Source organism: Eublepharis macularius, chromosome 5, assembly GCF_028583425.1.
Source record: "Eublepharis macularius isolate TG4126 chromosome 5, MPM_Emac_v1.0, whole genome shotgun sequence".
NCBI classification, from domain to species: Eukaryota; Metazoa; Chordata; class Lepidosauria; order Squamata; family Eublepharidae; genus Eublepharis; species Eublepharis macularius.
In genome coordinates, this window is record NC_072794.1 from 126,453,422 (window position 1) to 126,472,020 (window position 18,599).

The following is an 18,599-nucleotide window of genomic DNA, read 5'->3' on the forward strand; positions in this document are numbered from 1 at the left end:
ACTTTGTGTCTTATGTATAATAACCTTGCACTTTGATTTAATAAACCTTTATATTTTTACCTTGTGTGGGTTATTAAGACTCTGAAGCCTCACTGTTATAAAACCTTTGTTGAACTCACCCTATGTGTGCTTGAGATCCACCTACCAAACAACTATTCCTTTGCTGTGAAATCTGCCTGCAAGCTTACCCTTGCAAGGTAGACTTTGCTTTGGCTAAATTCCCTAATAGGCTCTGGAGCTTTGCTCCCTAACTCCTTAGCCTAGGGATAGACTGGGGAGCTGGTGGCAGCTTATCTGGTTTGCTATTTGCAACAGGACCTTCCAGGCAGTCTGTGTCCCTTCCCCTTAGCTGGGCTGGGCCCCAGGGGTCTGGAACTCCTTGACAGGCCTATGGTTTATTCCTTTAAAAAAACAATCATAGAGGGAGGGTCATATGGATGGGGCTGCTACTGCAGTACAGGGAATGAGGACTTAATGTTGTACTGTTTCTGTGACCAAAAATGCACACATACAAACTCTTGAGCATTAAGTCCAGGAAAAGGAAAAATGAAAGGTGCAACACAGTAGGGATGTATATTAGGGGGGGGGTATTTTTTTGGATTCTAGTATTGGGAAGGCCACAAATATCAGTATTCCTCTATATTCAGGACCTTTCATACAATTTTGGTATTCAGATCTGGGTTTTTTTCTGGATTCTGAAATTAACTGGGTCCAATATTCCCTAAGGGGGAGATTTTTCTGAGGAGATGGAATGGCTGTTTTTCATAAAAATTACACCAACGTTTCCATGGAATAGCTCCTGTTTGTCCCTTAAAGACTTCCCCCTAAGTAGATTGGGTCAGGCAGTTCAGTTCTATGGGCCCCTGAACAAGGTGCCCCAAGCTACTCTCCACTGTTTCCTATTGGGGAGGGGATCCAATGCTTTCTCCAGGGCAAAGAAGCCTTAGCCAATCACACCACCACCGGCCAAAAGCCTCCCAATGCAAATTGCACCAACAAATCCCAACATAACTAGAGAATTCCAATCTCACAGTAGGCAGCTGAAGTAAGGCACAGACAGACCAGCACAGCCAAAAGCACCACTCCAAAAAAATCTTGCCCTGAAGCTGCCTGCAGCCAGGTCAGCATTTTCTGTGGTCTATGAGAAAATTGCCATGATAGCACAGACAACTGAGCTCTCCCCTAATGTGAGATGTCATTTTTTACCTGTGAGAATTGTCGCTCTTGCCCCTCCTTTTTTTCTCAAGAAACTTCCCAAAGCAAGAAAAATAAGCTACTGTGACCTTTGAAATGCCAGCCCTAGTTATTTCTGAATAATTCCGGGAATAATCAAGATCAGAATACCAGTATATCTGAGAATCTCACATATAGACTGAGATTCCTAAATATACCTAGAAAATATCAATAAGGTATTTTTCAGGTATTTTTAGCCTGGAAATACCAAAGCACACATTCCCTCCAATACAGCTACCCTTAAAGTAACTGAGAGAGACATTTTTATTGAAAAACAGCACCAAAGGGAGAATTAATCCCCCAACTTCCCCAGCACAATGGTTCTAATCCATATGGGCCACTGTTTTTTATGGTGGAACAACACATTTAGAGTTCTAGTCACAGAGCTCTAATGTCATAGACAGTTTAGCTTTTAGTGAGCAAATCATTCTGCAAAATGGAAACTACTTATTAAACTATGTCAACTATTTTGAGCAGATATAGTATTTGCTCGTCAATGTTACCTAGTTATCTAGCAAGGTAACCAATTCCATTTGCCACACAATCACTCTGCTGATGATGGCAAGTGTTACAAAATAATGTGACTAAGAAAGAATTTATGGAACTTCCAGAGTCAGAGATAAACAGAACAAAATATAAAAGTGTATTGGTGGGTCTCTTTGCAAAAATACTATTGGAAGCAAGGCATTATTGTAAGCATTTCCTGAAACAAAGCAACTAACACAAGAAAAAACAAAGGACTGGAACTCAAATGGAAAGACAGGCTAGAACTCAGAAAGAGTAAGATATGAGAAAGGCAGATTTGCAAAGGAAAGACACAGAACCTATTCTGTATCCAGTAACTATTTATTTATTTTATTTATTTTAGACTTTTATTCTGCCCTCCTCACAAGCGGGCTCAGGGCAGATTTCCAGAACTTATTCTGTTTCCAGTAACTGAGGACTACTGTCATGACAGAAATTACTTCTTGAGTAGCCAGTTATGCAAATGACAAACAACCAAGACAGCCAAGAACAAAGCTGAGCATTTTTTTACCCAGACTGCGAAGGATTTTGTTCATCCCACTTGGTTCAGACTCTGGAATGGTCTCCAAATATTCCAAGGCCCGGACTTCAAACAAACCTAGAAAAACGAAGTATCATTCATATATTCATTTTGCAGCATGTAGTCTGAAATGAGCAAAATCAGATTTTTTAAGACCCTAGCCTAATAGCCACAGGATATTTCAGACTCCACTGCCAGACCTATACACAAGACCCTTAAAACCGTATAGTAGGCGGTGCTTAGCTAGCTGTTTAATAAAATTAAAGCTAAATTTCTTCTATGTGGCTTTAAATACATCTGAATTTCAGTCTAAACTTGATTTAAATTTACAGATAAGTTATCTACAATAATGTAGATGTTCTTGCTGCAGGTGAAAGCTGTATCTTTGAAAAGTCTGTTGACACTTGCTTTCTGGGTGAAAGTTGCCTTAAAGGCAACAGCAACCTAGCCATTTTACTGAAACGATTAAACCACTTATGTGTTTCAGTTTTCGAGAAGTGATTAATCAAGAATGCTTTTGGGGCTGGTGGCATGCACCATAAAGATTTCCAGGCCCAGGACCTGTAAGGGCTTGCAACAAAATCACCTTCCAGATCCTGGCAGGAATTCAGACAGTTTGCAGGCATAAAAATGTTCTGGACTTGTACCAAGTTTTATACTACACAAGAAAAGCCAATGCATCAAGAAAGCAGGGGTGGATTTAGCAGCTCTCACCTTTAACCCCACTCTTACGAAGCTCTCGATCCTGTATGAAGCCAGCAAACATTTGTGTCTCCATGAAGATGTCTAGAAAATGGCGGACATTGCGAGAGGTGTGTGATTTACGGAAAGGCTCCCGCTGGAATACTCGTTCCCCTTTCTCTGTGATGTGCATGTGCAAGGAGTAATGGCCCACAATCTCCACGAAGAAACGAACAAAAGCTTCTGACACTAAGGAGGCCAGAGTCACATCACCTATCAGAAAGCAAATGCAACAGTCATATCTCCCCTCTGGAGAGACTAGCCTCTTTTCCCAGTTCCTGTGTAGAGTCCACCTATGCCGCTGGATAGGTCACAATCAACATGTCATCTGACACAGAGCTCAGTTATTATAGCTGATGCTGAAGCTGCATTCTGAAGACACAAGGAAAGGGCAAGTATCCAGACACTAGATCATTCTTGGTAAATACAGGTTTGAGAACACAGGCACTGCTTCTCTGATTCCAAGCAGCAAAATGTGTGTGCAATTTGCAAGGAAGAAGCAACAAGCTGTGCATATGTTTGCTGCTTTACCCTTTGCCCACCTGCTATTTTCCCCCCAAATTTCCCCAGCAGTCTGCCAGGATTCCCAAATAGATATAATCAAACGAAAGGCCCCTTCTTCTCTACCAACCACTTCTCCACCACTACCACTTAAAATGGGGAAGAGGCAGCTTAGATTTCTAGGCCACCTGTTTGTCCCAGAACATTCTATTTCATCCTGAGGGATTTCCATCTACTTTACTCATGGATGATCTTAAACTGGTCCCCATGACTGTCACAAGCCAGAGCAAGTATCAGAGGCCAGCTTTCCCTCAAGGATGACTCAAAATGGAAAGAGTGACCTGCGTTTTCCAGGGTCATTTTCAGCTATGCCCTGCAGCCCCAAACTAGTACCTCCAGAACACGTTTCAAAAAGCACATGTCCATAAGAAGTTCTGCTTCTTTTATTTTAAAGTATTTGAGCCTATTTAGGCCCTCAGTTTAGAGAGTTCCTGTCACAAAGCCATGTCTCAGGTTTGGGCTGACCTTCTTCTACCCTGAGGTGAAATGTCTCCTCTCTAAGCCTATGAAGTTGAATACTGGGCTGGGAAGCCTTTAGTAGCATGGTGGATGTTTAGCATCAACTTTCTTTCTTGTCCCACCCTTAGGAACATATAAGTGGAATGGTTACCCAGACAAGTCCAAGTAGGGGAAAGATCAGAGGTTTGCACTTCCCATAAACAGAAACTGGCACACAAGGCTTGGGGAGATTCAACTTGGCCATCTGGAAAAATCAGCAGTGGCTGAACATAGTCTAACTCAAACAGGACACAGTATCCTATTCCAGGACACTAAAATACTGGACAACACTTCCAACTTCTTCGTCAGATTGCACAGGGAAGCCATTGAAATTCATAAGCATAAGCACAATTTCAACAGGAAAGAAGAGACTTTAAGAATGAATAGAGCATGGTTTCCAGTCCTGAAAAACACCAGGCTAACAAAATATTCTATACCCTACAATAGCCCTGCAGAGAAGATTAGCATATCAAGCATCAATCCAAATGCAAAAGAACCCCCTCAGGATACAGTGAAGCCTCCCTCCATTAGCATTCCACACCCTGGGAAACTCTTACAGGATGACTCAGCCCAAACCCACCATCCTAAATTACCTGCCAACATCTTTTCCACACTATGACACTGAGGGATCTCTGTCTTTTGGTGCTACACCTCTGAAGATGCCAGGCACAGCTGCTGGCAAAATGTCAGGAACTACAATGCCAAGACCACGGCTATACAGCCTGGAAAATCCACAACAACCATTGTTCTCCGGCCGTGAAAGCCTTCGACAATACATGCTTCACAAATGTTCCACCTTTAACACACAGACACAGTCTTCCCTTCCTCTCCAGACCTTAAGGTACTCCACTGAGTCAAACCCTTACAAGATACTGGGCAGGCGTTATAGTTTATGAGCTATAACCCTGTTCCTGGTGCCGAAGAGGAGACTCATTTCTACCCACTTCCTTGGCCCACTATAATTCCCAGATCTCTTGAGTCTACACAGGAGTTTGTGCTGTCCTTCCCACTTTAGTCAAAGGACTACAAGTGCTTCAGGAACGTACTGATTTCACTTTTAAAGGTACACCTTCCCTTCCTTCCTCACACAGAGGACTCTCTGGCTGACCCTCTCTGGTCAAAATCCAGACTCCAACTCCCCTCACTCTTTTGTTTACTCTGTCAACCCCTCAACATTCCAACCCCAACTGCCATTTCAGGCTAGCCACATTATGGGGTGGGGGGAACATGTCAATCATCCTCTTTACTGTCTGGCAATCTCAGAATTTGAAGCTGAGTCCATCACAGTTCCAATCCCTCATTCTAGAGTCCAAGGGTTGAGGGTGTAACTACATATCACAGAGTCCTTGCATTGTGTCCAGATCCACCACAAGGCCTTTCTATCAGTTGTGTGCTGCAAGTTTCCCACTGGGGCTCAATTTGGATTGTAACCAATTTGTGGGGAGTGCAGACCTAGACCTTCCCCCTGTGCTGTTTTTCTGACATGAAAAGGCCCTGGAAATTTACTGTTTGCTCTGTTGGGGGCTTCATTTGCACTGATGGGGTTCGTGTAGGTTTACCCAATGGAGGAAGTAGTAGCCCTTTGGGTGCCAATTCAGGTCAAAAAATGGCATGGAGAGGAAAGTCTAAGCCCCCACTTCTTACATACCAATCTGAATTGGGCCCCCATGTGACTGGGAACTGAGCTCCCAGTGGGAAACATGCTGCTTACATCTGATAAAAAGTCTTCACGGCAGACCTAGACCTGATGTTAAAACCATGTAATATACAGCTAGTCTCCAAGGCACAGGATTCTCAGTTCTGACTTTCACCTTGTGTGTAATTCCGCTCCTGAGATAAGATTTCATTTCTTTCCTCCAATATCTGTACAAGGGCAGCCTGGAGTTTGTGAGGTAGAATCTCATTCTCATCTGAAACCTATAAAAACACAACAAAGGGATAGCTGACTTATGTTCAGAAACTGAAGAGAGCAATGTTACCAAAATACTGCATTAAGTCACTGTTCCAGCCTCCATGTGTAATATTATCAATGTGGTATGAAAGCGCATGTGCTTTATGACCATGCAGCATTAACATGTGAAAGAAATTAAACACCGTTGTTTAAAACAAATTCCACATATAGACCATCAACATAAAAATAAGATCACACAACCACTGTACACTCCAGCCTCAAAGCATGCTAGTCTGAAAGGAAAAATGCAAAATAATCTCTCTGAAAGCCAGAGCAGTTACTAAGGGTGAGATGGATAAAAGACTGATCCTTTTAATACCTTTGGCTACTGATTCCATGTGCTGGCTGCAAAGCAAAACAAACGGGCAGAGAGGGAAGAATGCTTGAGAGGACAGACATTTAACAGCATCACGTAAGTGTTGCTAAATATACTGATTGCCTTTTGAGGTTATTTATAACTTCCACAAGATTTTACAACATGACATCTTAAAAGAGTACACTCTACCCCCTATGCAGTTTCCCTGACTGGAAATCCACCTGTGCCCCAGAGGATGCTTTAAGCCCTGCAGGTAGAAAAAGGCAGGTGCCTATCCTGAGATAAGGTACCTATCCTGTGCTTATATTTTTTTCATCTACCGGAGTTTAAGGCAGCCTCTATTTTGCCATTTCCAACTGGAGAAACAACATGTGTTTTGGGGCGGGGGGAATTAAAAAAAAAACCTCCTGAGTGCCACAGCCCCAGTCAATATCAGCTCCTTCCATCCACTCTCGTACCCAAGGATTAGTTTGTGCAACTACATTACGCATCTGGGTATATCTGATCACCAAATCCCTGGTATCACACGTTGTTTGGCCATTAGCCAAGCTTAGCCTCAATTTAGCGTGTAAGCTTATCAATACAGAGACCTTCTTTGTTTACTCTTGTCTTGATATACATTGTCTATTACTCTGTAAAGTGCCATGTATCTGGATGCACATCCAGATGACATCAATGTAGGGTTAGCAATTTTCCTCCTGCATTCAGTTGGTTAGCTGATACACTGAAGTCCTATATATTGGAAAAGGAAACTGTCTTCCAAGCAGCTGAGTTGGGAACACATACTACATAGGTAGGGACACAGATTACAACCACTAAACACCATTTTTTTACTTCTACTTAGGGGAATGATAATTTCTACACGTTTTTCTCTGTAAGAGCCCTTTCAGTCAATAGGGAACAATGAAGACCAGCAACAAATTACATTGTGAGAGTTTATTTTAAGAACAGTTGTCCACAGGAAACACTGTCTAGACAACAAGTAATCTTGAGAAGAGAAAATGAAAAGAACAGAGAAGGAGTGATGTAGAAGGTTCCTTATAATGCCTCTCTCTGTTTCGGCTGGCTTTAGGAGAAGCACCACTTCAACCAGAAGGCACCTGTGGACCCCTAAGTCAGTCAAATGCATAGACAAAACAAGGGGCCCCTGAAGAGTCCTCTCTCCCATGCAAGCCTGACCTTATCAAACCATTTACCCACCAGCCTATGCAATCCTCCACCCAGTCTTCAATCACATAAATGACAAAAGATACTGATTTCTTTCTTGTATTTATTCCTTCCCACAAAAGTTCGTTCTTAAAGCCCTCTGATCTGCTTGCTTAGTGAACTGGCTAGCAGGCAGGCAAACAATTTTACTCACCTGCTGCAAAAATTCATCAGCACAGAGATCAACAATCAGTACCTAGGGAAAGGAAGAAAGATACTTTTATGTTGCATGTACTCCATAGTGCTGATAATCTCTGGGCTTCTCTTTATGCTAATTTATAAGATCAAGGGTTTTTTCATGTAATAAACAAATGGATGACATCCTGACACTGATCTTATCACACCTAGCTCCAGTACAGTCTACCTTATCAAATAAACACAATTCTCATCAATAGATGGCAATCTGATACATTTGTTTCAGATCAATGAGCTCACTGTGCATGAACAGGGCTTTAGTTGGACAATGGTGTTGCATCCACATATCACTGGACAGCATACTATTGTTGCACTACAGTAACCATTTGCGAACTGTGTGGACAAGCCCATCCAAATGATTGCTTTAGCACAATAACAGTGAAATATCCAACAATGCATGGATGCATGATTCTGATGAGTGACTGACAATTCACAGATGGACAACCACATGTGTGTGCACACACGCATGCACAAAAAAAACCCTTGCCTTGTATTTCTCCCTTGCTTTCCCAAATCTTACCTCTTCTATAGGCAGGTCCTGGAGTTGTGTTAAGGAGCAGGAAAGGATGCCAATCAGGAAGGGGGTGGGAGAGCAGACAATGTCTATCATGGAATCGGGCAGGACTGGGATATAGGTGTGTTGCCAGGTAAACGGGTACAGTGTTGCAACCACAGCATGGCCACATTTAGACAAGATGCTATGTGGAAAAAAGATGCTGGTCAGTTTATCCCTAGATAACAAACAGCATCTCTAACACAGAGAAAGTAATTCAGGCAAAGTACCAAATAGAAAAGAGCTCCTCATTTTCTACTTTTGTACATGCCTCTTCCTTCATAGGAACAAGAACAGCAATGGAATGTACAAATATCTTGCTCAGAAGAACAGTTCACCTCCTAAGCAAAAGTAAAAGGTGGTGGTGACTGCAGCAACAGCCAAACTTTCAAACAGATTAAGATTCAAACCTCACTTTAAATTCTAATGGAACCAAAACAACTGCAGATTCTCTTAATGTGGATATATGCCATAAGAAGTCACAGATAATATGACGCTCCCTGTAGAGTTTACATATATCAAACACATGCCTTGAAATACGTTTTTAGCATATACAGCAGAACTCCGTGTGCCGCAGCTGTAAAAAAGGCCAACTCTACGCTGGGGATTATTAGGAAAGGGATGAAAATAAAATAGCCAATTTTATGATCCCCGTCTATAGTGCAGCCTCATTTGGAATACTGTGCGCCATTCTGGCCACCATATTTCAAAAAGAACATTGCAGAACTGGAAAGGGTACAGAAGAGAGAAACCTGGATGATTAAGGGAATGAAGCACCTTTCGTATGAGAAAAATTTGAAGAGTCTGGGATTTTCTGTTTAGAAAAGAGACAAGGAAGGACATGAGATTTATAAAATTATGAACATGGCAGATTTATAAAATTATGAACAAGTGGACACCACTTATACCCCTCTCCTAAAAAATGAGAACTTGAAAGCATCCCATGAAACTGATGGGCAGTAGATTCAGGACAGAAAAAAGGGGGGGACTTCTTTACCTAACAAGTGATAAAAATGTGGAATTCACTGTGAGAGGATGTAGTGATGGCCACAAGCACAGACAGCTTTAAAAATGGATCAGACAGATTCATGGAAGATAGGTCTATTAGTGGCTACTAGCTATGGTAATTCAAGGGAACCGCCACATTCACAGGCAGTAGACCTCTGAATACCAGCAATGGGGCAACTTCAGGGGAAGGCCTGGGCCCCTATGAACTATTGTAGGCCTTCCAGATTATCTGGAAGTGTGAGATAGGATGCTGGATTAGATGGACCACTGGTCTGATCCAGCAAGGCTCATCTTATGATCTTATATGGATTGATTTATGCATTCTGAAAGAACATATGGTGTAACTTCCTTGCAACTTACAATACATAATGAATGTAAGGGACTGCAAGAACGAATCCTTCATGCCAAGGAATATCTGACCATGGAAAGCTCGCATGTCAAGGAGAAGATTGTTTCCACATGGATGTTTTCCTCTACCTTTGTTTGTTTTTGGGAGCATCCACATATCATCCTCTTAATCATCCACTTTCCAGGTTTTCCCTTTCATCAGTAAGCTCTTTTCTTAAACCTTTTATTACAATCTTTTCTGAACAAAATGCAGTCCAAATGCATTAGCAAGGTATCTATATAGGAAAGTGCACATTTTCAAAGGTCCTGCTCACATCAGCATCGTTTTCCCTCAGTCAGCTCCTCCCAGATGCCATTTTCCCTCTCACATTTCCAGAGGCCTTTTTGAGGGCTTAAAAACCCCTGATAATTGCCATAGCACTATAACACCGTGGTAACTATTAAACACTTGAAAAAGCCCTTTGGTAGAGCAGAGGGGGAAAATGCAAAGGAAATGGCAGCTCTGCATTGACAGTGGCAATTCAAGCAAAATAGAGAATCCTCAGCATGTGGAAGCAGCACAATTTTTTTCCTAACTTGCTAGCCTTTTAGGTGCAGTTTAGTTTATATGAAAGAGCATTCAAGAATGTTATCTCACACCAGCATTATGAAGAGCCACCTGTGTCACAATAGCCCAGTTGCCAAGGATTTTTGACAAATCAGAGAGGACTGTCAGATCTATCTCACCTTAGATTGTCAGCAACAAAGATCACCCTCCTTTCCAGCAGGAGAGAAGCACAGACTTGGATCAAGTGAGAGACACTCAGGCATTTAAACAGACATTCAAAGTCAACATGCTCCAGCCGGGAGTCCAGTGGACGGCAAAGTTCAATCACCTAAGAACAAAGAGATGAAAAAGAGTCAATAACAAGTACTGCCTTATTTTAGACAGAGAGAGAGAGAGAGAGAGAGAGAGAGAGAGAGAGAGAGAGAGAGAGAGAGAAAGAGAGTGGTGTGGGTGGGTGGGTGGGAAGGGGAGAGAGAGAGGGAGAGTGTGTGTTGAGAACAAAACATTTGGTAGATGCTCCAAAAGAGACTTGGCAAATTCAAATCTGTGTTCCAAAAGACAGATTAAAAAAGTACCACCACCACCTGCTGTGATGCAAACAAATCATGCCTTGGCTATTACCTCATTTCCTGCCCCTGGTAGGAAGCTCTTCACAGTGATAGTGCGCCCAGGTGCAGGAAATGGTGCCTCCATGACACTGCGCATGAACGGGTGTACCAGGGCTGGGGACATCTCACGCCGTTTCTCTACTTCATCCAAGATCTACATGTAAAGAGGTCACTGTTACTGAACTGATATCTCTTGGCTAAAATGGAAGGAGGCAGAGGGAACTGAAACAGAACTTCTGCACACCATCCTTCACACATGTGTAGGTTGCGAATATCCAAGGAAAGGCCAGAGAGAGGCCAACCTTAAAAATGAAAATTGCCCACATGAAGGCTGCTACGTGAGCAAGAATAGCAAGGCACACCTCTCACAGACATTCAAGAATTCATATTTAATCAGTTTCTTAATGGAACAGGCCTCTATGGGCACCTCCAGCAGGCAAGCCCCAGGAGATACATGGGCTGTGTGGAAGCTCCCCAACAATGCAGGAGCAAGCTGCTCTCCATTTGAGGGAAAATCCATAGAGGGGAAGCAGCCAGCAACTGCAACATTGCACACTATGGATCTCCTTGGTCACAAGTAGCAAATGCTTAACTGACACACACTGAGCAGATTTCATGCATCAGTTTGGCAGTTGGAGCTAAACGTATTTACAAGAAGGGATGTGAGACCTCGTAGATATACTTTTCCTACAACTACATGTATATGAACCTTCTGAGGGGCTGTTGAGTCATGCAGTCACTTTGGAATAAACTACAACATTACAGCAAAATGATTCTCAATTTCCAATCTGCAAATAGACAGGAGCCAAGACAGTGGTCCCTGCAACCTTCCTCACAGTACTACTTCTTTCTTCTATAAAGGGAAGTGAAAGCAAGTTTTAAAAATACTTCTAATCAGGTCACAGTTTACACTGGTTCTCTGCACAGTGGAGAGTAAAGTCAGCCCTCAGTGAACTTCTGCTGATTTTTCTTGTCAGTGGAAATGTGTCAGCCCTACTTTATGCATTCCTGAGACTGTCAACAAATCAAAGGTGAACTTTAAGACTAAAGGAGTTAAATTTAGTATGAAGTGGAGGACAATTCACTCACCTTAGAGAAAAGGTTGAAGCATCCTAGGCGGCTCACCATGCAGTACACCTCAGGTAGCCGTTTGCCTTTTCCTTCAGGCTAAAGAAGAAATAACACTCATGCACCAGGCAACAGCTCACCACATAGATCAAACAGGATGACCAAACTGCTAGGGAGGTGGTACGTTATTGTAGCCAGAATTCCTCTGGCAACATATCTTCCCATACTAGATCTTTTGCTGCCTTTGATTTGCCAGACTGAAGCACTGTTTGAAACTGCATTTTGGTTAATGTTGGTCTAGGGTCTGGGAGACCCTGACTTAGATAGCCCAGGTGAACCTGATCGTGTCAGATCTCAGAAGCTAAGCAGGGTCAGCCTTGGTTAGTAATTGGATGGGAGACCTCCAACGAAGACCAGGGCTGCAGAGGCAGGCAATGGCAAACCACCTGTTAGACTCTTGCCATGAAAACCTCGCCTGGGGTCACCATGAATCAGCTATGTCTTGAGGGCATTTTCCACCACACGATTTGGGATACCCAGGTTGGAATCCCCACTCTGCTATGGAGAGTTTCAGGGTGACCTTGGACCAGTCACACACTCTCAGCCAAACCTATCTCACAGGGTTGTTGTTTTTAGGATAAAAAGGAAAGGGGGGAGAACAATGTTGTAAGATATTTTGGGTCCCCACTTGGAAGAAAAGCTGGATATAAATATCCAAATAAACAATTAAGTTGCTGTATTGTCGAAGGCTTTCACGGCCGGAGAACGATGGTTGTTGGGGGTTTTCCGGGCTGTATTGCCGTGGTCTTGGCATTGTAGTTCCTGACGTTTCGCCAGCAGCTGTGGCTGGCATCTTCAGAGGTGTAGCACCAAAAGACAGAGATCTCTCAGTGTCACAGTGTGGAAAAGATGTAGGTCATTTGTATCTACTCAGGAGGGGTGGGGTTGAGCTGAGTCATTCTGTAAGAGTTTCCCAGGGTGTGGAATGCTAATGGCGGGAGGCTTCACTGTAACCTGAGGAGGTTCTTTTGCATATGGATTGGTGCTTGATGTGCTAATCTTCTCTGCAGGGCTATTGTCGGGTGTGGAGTGTTTTGTTGGCCTGGTGTTTTTCAGAACTGGAGCCCATGCTTTTCCACACTCACCTCTGCAGGAGTATACCGTATACCCTGCAGCTGTGGACAAGTTTACATCGGGACCACAAAGCGTAGCATCCAGACAAGAATAAAAGAACATGAAAGACACTGCAGACTTGGACAGCCTGAAAAATCAGCAGTGGCTGAACATAGCCTAACTCAAACAGGGCACAGTATCTTATTCCAGGACACCAAAATACTGGACAACACTTCCAACTACTTTGTCAGACTGCACAGGGAAGCCATTGAAATTCACAAGCATAAGCAAAACTTCAACAGGAAAGAAGAAACCTCAAGAATGAACAGAGCATGGGCTCCAGTTCTGAAAAACACCAGGCCAACAAAACACTCCACACCCGACAATAGCCCTGCAGAGAAGATTAGCACATCAAGCACCAATCCATATGCAAAAGAACCTCCTCAGGTTACAGTGAAGCCTCCCGCCATTAGCATTCCACACCCTGGGAAACTCTTACAGAATGACTCAGCTCAACCCCACCCCTCCTGAGTAGATACAAATGACCTACATCTTTTCCACACTGTGACACTGAGAGATCTCTGTCTTTTGGTGCTACACCTCTGAAGATGCCAGCCACAGCTGCTGGCGAAACGTCAGGAACTACAATGCCAAGACCACGGCAATACAGCCCGGAAAACCCCCAACAACCACCAATTAAGTTGCTAATCATCATTTCAGCATTCCAAGCCACTCATCCCACAGGGCAAGGAGGCAGGTATCCTGCACCCACAACTGTACAAATTCCACATTAACAAAAGATAAAGATGGTACCTACCAAAAACTTCTTACAATATCCAAACCAGCGGCTGCCATCTTCTCCCGTCAGCACAAAGGAAAAGGTTTCACTGGACACCAAGAACAATTTGTTAGATTAGCTGAGCAGGTAAAGCAGGAGTCAACCTATCTTGCAGGGGGCACTATCCTCATGACATTGACAAAGCTGGGCACAAACAACTCGGCTCTTCTCCAATTCCCACACAGGGATTTTTTTCCAGAGGTCTTTATGTTTACAGCAGATATTTCATCAGCTTGCTGCCTTACAAGCTTCTCCACCCTGCCATAAATTATAACCACTGGCAGCCAAGAAATGACCTTCTTACCGCACCCTGTCAGAGGGTCCCACTGGGGGAGGAGGCAGGATGGGGAGTTTATGGCACAGCCACTCATAAGTCATGGTGACGTAATAGCACACAAGGAACAGAAAGACAAAAAGTAAAAGCAAATTTAAAAGATCAAACCTGAGGGGGGGGCAGGGAGCTTCAGCAAAGTTACAAAAAATAAATTTTTCAGACTAGACCAAACTGCCCCCAACTTCTATTCAGCTCGTGCTACCTAATCAGATTTTTTAGATTAGTTTGTCATTCAGATTTTTTGGAGTAGTTTGTCATTCATGGAGTAGTTTGTCAAAAGGCAGACAGGCAATTTCTTTCTTAGGCAGGTATAAAAATAGCTCCTTAAGTAGATACAGAAGAACTGGTCTTTTCTCCTTCCCCTTCTCATATTGAAATAAATGTTGTTAGTTTTTAAGGTGGCATTACATTTTTGTTTTATTTTCATATGACAGACTAATACAGCTATCCCTCGGCCACTTCACCTGCAGCCTCCTGCCTCTCTGCTTGTTTTCCCTACCCACAGTTTCAGCATTACCCTTGTGATGGACTGCACTTTTTAAAAGCTTAGAAGTGCTGTACATACAGCTGAAGGACTGTGAAGGGTTAATTCTTCACAGAAACAAAGAGCCTTGGACTACTCCCAAAAATCTGATTGAGTAGCACAAGCTGAATAGAAAAAGACTTCTGAACTGGATGCTGGGGAGAATGGAGTCTGATTTCAGTCCTAGCGGAGAGGATTCGAGTACTGACAATTTCAAAATTCAGCCCTGACTGAGAGCAGTTTAACACAGACAGGAGAACTGGGGGAAAGTTGGCAAGGAAGTTTGGGAAGTAGGTGAAGACTTCCATTCAGGCCAAAGAAAGGGGATAGATCTTCTAGTGAGAGAAAAAATTCCCTGCCCAGTCTAATGGGGAGTTAGCTCTGAAAAGTGAAAAGATCCCTGGTCTGGTGTGGTTAGAAACTGCCTTCGGAGACCTTAAGAGTCAGTTAAAAACTGAAGATGAGTACTGGTGTTTCAAGGGAAGGGGTTTGGGTACTGGAAAGAGAGTACCAGCCTTCTGAAAACCAAGGAGAGTAAGAGAATACTCAAAGGAAGTGTACTAGAGTGTTTGCGAAAACACTGGAACAAAAGCGTCTCAACATAAAGATTAAAGTAACTGAAGAGCTTAAGAAACTCTTATTAGTCTAAAACATTAGCTCTTAAGTCTGTTCATATACTGATATACCTCAGGGTTATCTACAACGAGCTCCCTCAGAAATTTTCAACCTTGATTTCACCTGACCTTTCCCATCTATATTAAATATTTTGTTATTTTTTAATTTAAAAATACCTCTAGTGCCATTTAAATTGTTTAAGTAAAAAAGGAGGGGTGTTGTAGCCCTCAAGAGAAGATTAGCTCTTAGCAGCTGCCCAGGCATCCAATTTTTAACTTATATCATCTCAGAATACAGAGAAAGTCACCTACCTCTTTGACTCTGATGTTGGACACCAGTCCTTGGGGTCAGGGAAACAGAATTTGGGGATGACCTTCAGCCTCTCTTCAGCATCCTTAGGCTGGCGAAAGGGGTGGTCCGGCTACAAACGGAACACATGCCATGGTCACTGTACAGGTGGAGGCAGAGAAACATCTCTCTGTGCTCAACTAGCCAGGTAAGATACAAGATGGTAGATCATTCTAGCTATATTATAATCTCATCCCCAATCCCTGCATCAGTTTCACTCTGCTCTTTCCTCCATTAGGGTTCTTTTATGCATTTGTCAGGATCTTGTTTTCACATGAAGATAACTTATACTGAAATCAGATCCATGGTCCATCAAGGTCAGTACTGTCAACTCAGACTGGCAGCAGCTCTCCAGGGTCTCAGGCAGAGACTCTTCACATCACGTACAATTAGACCTTTCAAAGTCAAGATCTGTGATCTATCCTAGCAGAAAACTGCTCCGCAGGGCATTCATTCAGTCCCAAATGATTGCTGCTTTGAAAAAGACTCACTTTCCACCACCAAAAACCTTGCAGTCTATTCAGAGCCAGGAAAGCAACGGCCTTTCTGGACTATGGCTCCTACAAAACTGCATTGCAAAGGAAAGGCTGTGAACCCCTCTTCCTTAAGCATCTAGTAAACCTAGGCCGGGGACACTAATAATAATAATAATATTCGATTTATATACCGCCCTTTAGGACAACTTAATGCCCACTCAGAGCGGTTTACAAATTATGTCATTATTATCCCCAGAACAAAATACCCTATGAGGTAGGAAGGACTGAGAGAGCTCCTAGAAGCTGTGACTGACCCAAGGTCACCCAGCTGGCATCAAGTGGAGGAGTGGGGAATCAAACCCAGTTCTCCAGATTAGAGTCCTGCGCTCTTAACCACTACACCAAACTGGCACTGAAGGAGATCCATCCGGTGGAAGCCCTGGAGGGTCACAGAGGCAAGCAGGCCAAGCACATTGTCAGAGAGCATCTTTTTCCAAAGCAGTAGCAACTATTTGCGCTGGAAAGGATGCCCTGTAAGGCAATTCAATGCAATTTTCTCAGAACTTGGATGGATCATGGTTTTTGCCAACTAAAAAGGTATAATCAGATTAAGTGTGCAGTTATGAGTTTGTATAAATGTACACATGGAAAATGTCACATCTGAACCATAGTTTTCACGTACGATAATATCAGTTTCACCATAAGGGTATGCACATCTGCTGTGGCTTACTGTTCGATGCTGAATTTCTATCATAGTCTTAAGGATGGAACACACTGCCTGGTCCCATCTAGCCTGACTTGCTGGAAGAGGTTTCACAGGAGTTGGACTTCACTGCAGTGTCCACACAAGGAAGTGACTGACAGATTGTTTTGAAACAGCACTATTTTGGGAGTTGGTAAAAGTCTGTAATCACTGTGGTTGTGGTATAATCATTGCTCCATAATTACTGGGGTACTGTTTCCTGCTGGAAGACCCTCCTGTGCAAATCCTGTTAGCATCCAGCACAACATTCCCAGGCAGGGAGAGGAGGCAAACCAACTGGCAGACTGCCATTCACTTGGTCAGCAATGATACAAAGAGCACATAGTCACGTGAGGCATTGCTCATGGTGTTTCCTGCGCAATGCAGGCCAACACATTCCCCTCCCTGTTTTTGTTATCAACAGCAGCCCGATGAAGTCAGCAGAGCTCTGGGATTACAGTTAACTTAGCTGCACTTCCTCTCTTCCACCCCCAGCCATGCAGCACTAGAAACTAGCACATATTTTCCTAAAATAAATCCAAGGTTCTGTCCTGGCCCTGACTATGCTATCATTCAGCAGCAGTTGCTTCAGTCTGTGGACAGAATTACACATAAATGTGTATAAACCAAAGGCTGATAGCTGCTTTTTCTTGAGAAATCCTTGATGCAGAAATAAGAACATCTATGCTCACACACAGCGGTCTTTCTTTGTTGAATAAGAATTTTTCATTAGAACCTACAAGGAAAGAAGTATTGAACTGGATACAGGAAGATTTGGACTCCGTAATTTTTATTGGCATTAGGTATTTTTAAAGTATTTATATAAATATTTGTGTAATGTTTTGTTACATAAATAAAGGGATTAGACAGATGGATAGATAGTTAAGCATGTGAACAAACATCTTTCTTTCAAAACTAGAAATGCAGCTACTGAGCTTTTGTTATGCATATTTGTATTTGAGGATGCTCAAGCTCTTACAAGGTGTGGACAAATTCAATCCCAACCCTTCATCCCACCCACACAAGGGGCCCCAGGTATCAGTCCTACTAAATGTCAATCTCTTATGTATCACTGAGAGGGCGCAAAACAGAAAATCAACGAAGGATCAGATGGTACTCCTACTCTAATGTGAAGAAGTGATCAGTATTTTAGGGTTGAGGAAAGCTGAATTCAAATCTGTGCTCTGTTCACTGAGAGACCTTGGGCCAGACACTCTCCCTCAGCTTAACCTACCTCAGGTTTGTTGTGAAAGTAAAATGGAGGAGGGAAGAACCAAGTTCAGTGCCCTGAACTCAAGGGAGCAACAGAATTACATGGTTGTAATACAGGGATCTCCAGCCTTTTTGAGATTGTTGGCACTTCTGGAATTTTCAGAGGGAGTGGGGACTGCTACACCAAAATAGCTGCTGCAGAAAGCAGAACCAAAATAATAATGGCTGCCACAGAAGGCAGAGCCAATTGCAATACCACCACCCGCTTCTTGGTCTGCAAAAGAACTGCAGAATGAGAATAAAAAGAAATGAAGGAAAGGCTGAGGGAGGGAAAAGAGTGAATTAAAGAAAGGATATAAATTCTGGAGAGCAGGAGTAGAAAAGAGAAGAGGGAATTTTAAAAAGGAAAGCCTGAAGGAGGCATGGAACTGTTACCGGAAATGGTCTCCTTGCAATAAAATGATGTATGTGTGTGCGGGGGGGAGGGGGGGCAGGAATTAGCAAGCAAGGAGAATGGCTA

At 43.0% G+C, this 18,599-nt stretch overlaps 1 protein-coding gene across 1 annotated transcript in view; it reads right to left on the minus strand.

Annotated features, from left to right (window-relative positions):
• The window catches only part of DENND2C (DENN domain containing 2C), a 77,533-nt gene that overhangs the window by 3,554 nt on the left and 55,380 nt on the right, over window positions 1-18,599 (minus strand). Inside the window, exons 9-18 of the mRNA XM_054981468.1 lie at window positions 15,613-15,722; window positions 13,809-13,878; window positions 11,900-11,977; window positions 10,824-10,964; window positions 10,382-10,530; window positions 8,267-8,444; window positions 7,706-7,747; window positions 5,890-5,995; window positions 2,993-3,232; window positions 2,270-2,356 (exon numbers count right to left, since the gene is read on the minus strand). Of these exons, the coding sequence (XP_054837443.1) occupies window positions 2,270-2,356; window positions 2,993-3,232; window positions 5,890-5,995; window positions 7,706-7,747; window positions 8,267-8,444; window positions 10,382-10,530; window positions 10,824-10,964; window positions 11,900-11,977; window positions 13,809-13,878; window positions 15,613-15,722 (1,201 nt within the window). The remainder of the gene's footprint in view (window positions 1-2,269; window positions 2,357-2,992; window positions 3,233-5,889; window positions 5,996-7,705; window positions 7,748-8,266; window positions 8,445-10,381; window positions 10,531-10,823; window positions 10,965-11,899; window positions 11,978-13,808; window positions 13,879-15,612; window positions 15,723-18,599) is intronic.